The sequence below is a fragment of the Engraulis encrasicolus genome, chromosome 17 (assembly GCF_034702125.1).
Source record: "Engraulis encrasicolus isolate BLACKSEA-1 chromosome 17, IST_EnEncr_1.0, whole genome shotgun sequence".
NCBI lineage: Eukaryota > Metazoa > Chordata > Actinopteri > Clupeiformes > Engraulidae > Engraulis > Engraulis encrasicolus.
This window is the reverse complement of record NC_085873.1, coordinates 19,795,261-19,802,760: the sequence shown is the minus strand read 5'-3', so window position 1 is coordinate 19,802,760 and position 7,500 is coordinate 19,795,261. Positions and strand designations below refer to the sequence as shown.

At 42.1% G+C, this 7,500-nt stretch overlaps 1 protein-coding gene across 1 annotated transcript in view; it reads left to right on the top strand.

Moving 5' to 3' along the window:
- LOC134467652 (dynein axonemal heavy chain 9-like) overlaps positions 1–7,500 on the top strand; it is a 296,718-nt gene that overhangs the window by 214,790 nt on the left and 74,428 nt on the right. The window contains exons 61-64 of the mRNA XM_063221491.1: positions 1–63; positions 5,253–5,381; positions 6,061–6,255; positions 7,115–7,216. The exon at positions 1–63 is cut by the window's left edge and continues 117 nt beyond it. Coding sequence (XP_063077561.1) covers positions 1–63; positions 5,253–5,381; positions 6,061–6,255; positions 7,115–7,216 — 489 coding nt within the window. The remainder of the gene's footprint in view (positions 64–5,252; positions 5,382–6,060; positions 6,256–7,114; positions 7,217–7,500) is intronic.

The following is a 7,500-nucleotide window of genomic DNA, read 5'->3' as shown; positions in this document are numbered from 1 at the left end:
GACCTGGCCAAGGCAGAGCCAGCACTCATTGCAGCGCAGGAGGCATTAAATACACTCAATAAGGTATACACACACACACACACACATACAGGCGCACACACTAAGGGTCGACCGATATATCGGCCGGCCGATATATCGGGCCGATATTTGCGTTTATGAAGTGTATCGGCATCGGCCGATACGCATGCGGTTTTGGCCGATACGCCCACCCCGAGATTTTGACTACAGACGGGCAGCTCTGTGTTGCTGGCAGAGCCGCAATGCACGCAGCTGCGTCACCCCTCCCCCACTCATGGAGTAAAGTAAACAGCCTTGCAGGCTGCCACAAAGTTTTAGACTTTCAGATGCATCCTATTTTAATGTGGACACTGAATGACATGGCATGTGCATGTAATAGGCCTAAAGGGAGAATGTTTCAGCTCCATCCATTTTCTGTACTGATTTTAATTCCCTGGTTCATTGTTCAGTCAATAACCATTTGCCATCTTTCTACCGTTGTAACTGAGTGTCTACCGGCATATGTTTCAGTGTCTAATTTCCACCGCCTTTCAAAACGCGCATTTCATACCGTCGTTCATGTATCAACTTCAATCTGTTTTAGCGACATCCAATAGGTAGCAAACATCACTTGCAAACTGGCTAAATTAAAATATCCTCTTGTAAAACATTTCTGTAGCATTCAACTCACCAGCATGCAGACTGCATAATGCAGCCATCTCGTTGAGCAACCAACCAGCTCTTCCAACGAGGGTAAACTACTGTTTTTATTTCCCTGGTTCATTGTTCGGTCATTTATCACATCCATTTGCCATAACTCTTACCTAGCGTTGTAACGAGTGCCTTCCAGCATGTTTCAGTGTACATTTCCACCGCGTTTCAAAATGCGCATTTCGTAGCGTCATTCATTTATCAACTTCCATCTGTTTAGCGATCTCTATGATGAGTAACAAACATCACTTGCAAACTGGCTATTTCAATTCATAGAAGTGTATTTGGTTAGAAATACTGTGTAAAACAGTTCTGTAACATTTAACAGATCAGGTCACCGGCATGCTGCCACTTCCTCGTTCAGCAACAAGTGAATGTTCCAATCTGAGTAAAATAGAAGGGTGTCCGCCGTTTGGCGGACCAAACCATTTTGAACAGGGGTGTTTTTACTGGTGGCATTCTTTGCAATGTATTTTATAATATGAAAATAAGAAAATGGTTTTACTTGTCTATGTGTTTTGTTTGCATTTCTTTGGTTTGTTATTTTGGGCTTTTATTTGTTATTTAGTTGATTTGATTTGTTTTGTGAAAGGCCCTAGTAAATCAAGTACACCTATACAGGTGAAAAAATAGGCATACATATTTAAACCCATAATAATCTTGGTCATCCCCAACATTTTTCAAATTTACAGTCAAGCTCTATGCTATTGTACCACTGTCAAGCCACAGTCCTTTGAATTTGTAATGCCTTATGTATACCTTTTTAGGTGGCTATAATACAGTATAGGCTACAGATGCTTGAAAAACTAGTTGCTCAGTGTGCTTTGAACATGACAGTTATTTTCCTGTTATTCATCTTATGGTGTGATGAAAAGGTGATGGGATAGGATTTTTTTTTAAATGATACAGTACTGATTTTTGTCATTTTTAACACTTTTTTAACAATATCGGCATCGGCGTATCGGGTATCGGAAATCGGGTATCGGCCAAGGGTGATGGAAAAAATATCGGTATCGCATCGGCCATTAAAAAACCTGTATCGGTCGACCCCTAGCACACACACACACGCACGCACGCACACACACACTCAAACACACACACACGCACACATACACACACACACACACATGCACGTACGCACGCATGTACGCATGCACGCACACACCCACACCCACACACACACACACACACACACACACACACACACACACACACACACACACACACACACACACACACACACACACACACACACACACACACGCACACGCACACGCACACGCACACGCACACACACATTCGCACAACCAAGCCAACACAGTGACATAGCATAAATATACTCTCACACTTCCTCATATGCACACAAATGCATATGTATCATGCCTTTCAGCTGAGTGATTGCAGAACACATTTTCACTCAAATACAGTATGTGCAAAAGTGCCTATCTCTCACTCACATGCACATTTCCCAGTAGAAAAGATGAGACATACTGTAGGCATATTCACAATACAGAAGACAGATGCAAATTTAGTCTGACCATGTACACTGAAACATGCTGTATACTCCAGTGTAGTCACGTATTGTTTTATGCAAATAAATGTATGTCCTGCTCAAACATGAGCAGAGATGTGTCTTTGTACAACTATGAAGCAGCGTGCAGCATACAGTGGCCGATGCAATTGTCCAACCATATTAGTATGCATCACTTTATTTTGAAACAGGAGTTTTTAGAATGAAACATAAGCTAAAACCAAAGCCTCAATTCATGAAATGCTTCATAAAACCATGAATTTCAATGACATACAGTACTAGCAAGTCTCTAAATTAAGAGTAATATCTACAAACCATTTTGACTGGTGGTGAAAAAGTTGTGTGTGATATAGGGCCCTGCATAACAGATCACTATCAGGGGCAGAGATATAGAGGGGTAAGCAGGGCATTTGCCCCTGTGCCTAGGGCCCTCCTGTATCGATATTGGGGGCCCTATTATGACCTTGGCTGGCCATATGGGGGGCCCTATCAATGTTTTGCCCAGGAGCCCTATGTGCAATTGTTCCGCCACTGATAACTACTGTAGTGCTGAGTTCCCAGTTTCATGCCTTGTTAACCCTTGTGTTGTGTTCGTAAGCTGCATACACCTGTGGTGTTCGGGTCATTTTTGACCCGTGATAACAAAACTCAGCCATAAAATACCCAAAAACACTAGTTATCATCAAATATTGTTTTTCATCTCATGGCTAACTTGGTATGTATTCATATCCATGGAAATATTACTTTATGTATTCATCTTTTTGACTTTACTGGTCTTTTATCTTACATTATGCAAATCATTTTGATGACCACAACTATCAAAATCTACATAAATTCACTATTAATACCTCCTAAAGTGATACAATTAGTGATTATGCTGTCCTTCTATTACAGCTGATATGAGAGTACAACAACCCCCAAATTTATTTTATTGGTTTTTCTCTAATATTGAAAAATATCATCAATAGTGGCATTTGTGGTGTTGAGGTCCAAACCAACCCAAAGAGATTTATAGCAGGATAAAGACCAAATGTCAACTAAATTATTTTTTCAGTGCATAAAATCAATGTTTAAATATGTTGACTTGGTGTTTTTCAATATTTATATGATTTTAGTGTGGTAAATATACAAAATAACAATTCTGTCCGAGTCACAGCTATTCCACCAATCTAATGCAAAGATATTGGAAATTAACACATCAATTAACATGAAAGAAGTCACACTATTCATCTGAATCCCCTATGCCATGAACATGGACCATTATGTCATTGCCACATCAACTTTATGGAAGTAGAAGACCAGTTCTACATGTTTGGGTGCCATTATGAATTTTTGATACGTTTTTTGGAAAAAATAATGTGCAAAAATGTATTTCGCAAACAAATGTGCAAAAAATCTCATTATATAATGCAGAAATGGATTCCCTGACCATGAAAACATATGAGTAGACACCAGAAATACATCTGTACTCCTTTCACAACAGGAGATATGACGTATTGTAGTGTATGGGACTGTCCGGCTGCCATATTGGATTTGGAATATGAAAAAGCTGGCAAAAAAAATTTCAGGCAAGAAATATATTTTCCTCACCATAAATCACCAAACTAAAGACAAGGGGCAACCAACGGCTTTTCAGAAATGCATACAACAGCCAAAAATCTATGCCGGGTCAATTTTGACCCTGAACACCACAGATGTAACTTTTTTTTTTTGGACCTTTAAAATTTACTAAAATGATAAAACATTTTTTTTGTGTTGAAATGATTGTGACTGAGGATTAGATGAAGCCTCATTCCAGGACAATAAAGGAAAGCGTGTTTTTTTCACACTTAAACTTGAAAACGGGTCAAAAATGACCCGAACACAACAGAAGGGTTAAGTGCATGTGGAAGTGCCATGAACATGAATCCTGCTTGACAGTACAGTTCAGCCAACTATTTCACTTTTGGAGCTTCCAGCATTTATTACCGTGTGAGATTTTCATGCTGTAAGGACATAGCAGGGGATAGAAAGTTGCTTAAAACATGCGTCAGAAGTGTTGAAACATCTCAACAGTTCAACTGAGCATTGAAGAGAGAGAGAGAGACAGAGAGACACAGAGAGAGAGAGAGAGAGAGAGAGAGAGAGAGAGAGAGAGAGAGAGAACACCATGAAAGGAGTGCAATTATATATGATTTATGTCAGAGGCACACAGTTTAATAAACGTCAGTCAGATGCAATGCTCAGACTGTTAACCCCTCTGCTCTTCTCCTCTCTCTTCTCCCCTCTTCTCTTCTCTTCTCTTCTCTTCTCTTCTCTTCTCTTCTCTTCTCTTCTCTTCTCTTCTCTTCTCTTCTCTTCTCTTCTCTTCTCTTCTCTTCTCTTCTCTTCTCTTCTCTTCTCTTCTCATTTCTTCTCTTCTCTTCTCTTCTCTTCTCTTCTCTTCTCTTCTCTTCTCTTCTCTTCTCTTCTCTTCTCTTCTCTTCTCTTCTCTTCCGATTATAATATTGGCAGAGCTGAAGTTTGTCAGCTCTACCGTGGTCTTTGTGTCTTCGATTGCATTTCCAGTGTTCTATGTGATGCATCCCTTTACTGGTTCATACCAGACCACATCACAAGTGTAACCAATCAATTATTTGGTGTATAGGTAGCCTATTGCCAATCGTGTCAATTGTATTCAAACAAACTGCAAGCTTCCCTTTGTCGAGTAATACGCATCATCTTCCATGCCCTCCCCGATCAACGATTGGCTCCCTGTTGGCCCCATGTTGTCTTTTGGGATCTGAATTTCGGGATATTTCAGGCTTCCACTCCTCTTTTATTTCCCTCCCCCATCTTCTCCCATTATTCCCAAGTCCTTTGGCTCTCCTGTGGTTGCGGTCACCAGTGTTGAAAATTTAATGTGGTGATATGATAGAATAAGAAACTGCAAACAAATGCAATTCAATGTGGCCAACCAAATAAACCCATGACCTTTCCACTTGGTACTTGAGTAGCTCTGTTCTAAATCCTCTTAATTGTGTTCTTCTGCCAGAACAACCTGACTGAGCTGAAGTCATTCGGCTCTCCCGTGGTGGCGGTGACCAACGTGACTGCTGCGGTGATGGTGCTGATGGCCCCTAATGGCCGCGTGCCCAAGGACCGCAGCTGGAAGGCGGCCAAGGTAATGACGGAAAAAAACCTGTATTTTGAAAAACATTATATTACACAGCAGGTACTTTTATCCAAAGCAATGTACAGATATTACGAGGTATTGGCTACAGTCCCTGCTGTAGCAGTCTTGGGATAGGTGCTTTGCTCAAGGGCACTTTGGGATTGAAGAGTGGGAATTGAACCGGCAACCCTGTGATCTACAGTCCAACACCCTACCCATTACATGATCACTGATGGCAATGAATGAAGATGCTGGATCCCTAAGATTCAATGATAATTACTTGCTTGGAACTAGAAATAATATCACCAGATGAGAACGACTCAAAGAACAGAGGAGAGGTATCAATTATTTAACTGAAGGAGAGGTGTAAAATTAGCTTATTTCCAGAAATGAAACAGTATCAGTATGAAACAGTATGAGACAGTAACCACTTAGCGCAGAGCCTGTGCTATAACCTTACTGTCACGAAAATTGTTTACCTTTCTCCTGTTCATCCAGCCATTCTCTGAGTCTGGGCAGACAAATTCTACCTCTAAGATGACATATAATTGAATCTTATGTATTTATCCATAAGATTTGATGTTAATTGCTAGCTTGGAAACAGAAAAAAAATATTTAACTGAAGAAGAGGTGTAAAATGAACTTATTTCCAGAAATGGTGTTGAGCATACTTCATGTTATTCCCCAGGTGATGATGGCCAAGGTGGATGCTTTTCTGGACTCCCTGGTGAACTTCAACAAGGAGAACATCCCGGAGCCCTGCCTGAAGGCCATCCAGCCGTACCTCCAGGACCCCGAGTTCCAGCCGGAGCTAGTGGCTTCCAAGTCCTATGCTGCCGCAGGGCTGTGCTCATGGGTCATCAACATAGTACGCTTCTACCAGGTACGTGCAGAGAAACATGCAAGCACACACACACACACACGTACGCATGCACGCCACGCATATATGCACACACACATGTACGCATGCACACACTGCACTTCAAGTCCTATGCTGCCGCAGGGCTGTGCTCATGGGTCATCAACATAGTACGCTTCTACCAGGTACGTGCAGAGAAGAACATGCACACACACACACATATTGCACTCCAAGTCCTATGCTGTCGCAGGGCTCTGCTCATGGGTCATCAACATTGTGCGATTCTACCAGGTACGTGCAGAGAAGAACATACACACACATGCAGGTATGCATGCACGCACACGCGTATGCACAAACACACACACACACACACACACTGCACTCCAAGTCCTATGCTGTCGCAGGGCTCTGCTCATGGGTCATCAATATAGTACGCTTCTTCTAGGGGCGTGCATAGAAGCATGCAATCACACACACACGCACGCACGCACACATGCACACACACATGTACGCATGCACACACACAGACACACACACACACACTGCACTTCAAGTCCTATGCTGCCGCAGGGCTGCACTCCTGGGTCATCAACATTGTACGCTTCTACCAGGTACGTGCAGAGAAGCATATACGTTACACACATGTAGGCACGCGCGCACACACACACACACACACACACACACACACACACACACACACACACACACACACACACACACACACACACACACACACACACACACACACACACACACACACACACACACACACACACACACACACACACACACACACACACACACACAATCTTTGTGTATCTGCACCAATCTGTTGATTAATAACCGATTACTGATTCATAATCAGTAATTAATCTTCCCCCAGGTGTACTGTGAGGTGGAGCCCAAGAGGCAAGCCCTAAACAAGGCCAACGCAGAGCTGGCTGCGGCCCAGGAGAAACTGGCAGCCATCAAGGCCAAAATCAATGTGAGTCAAGTGACATTACATTGCATTACATTACAATTAACTGACGCTTTTATTCAAAGCGCTTTACAGTCATTTTCAGTACAGAATACAGGTTACAGTCCCTGGAGCTGTGTGGGGTTATGTGCCGTGATCAAANCTGCCCTACAAAGCAAAAAGGCAGTAACTGCGCAGAGCTCAAAACTGAGTCAGTTGACTTTAAAATTATACTGCAATCCAGTAGAAGTGTTTTTGGGAGATTATTGTGCATGTGACAGTTTTGTTACTTTATAGTACCACCTTTTTTG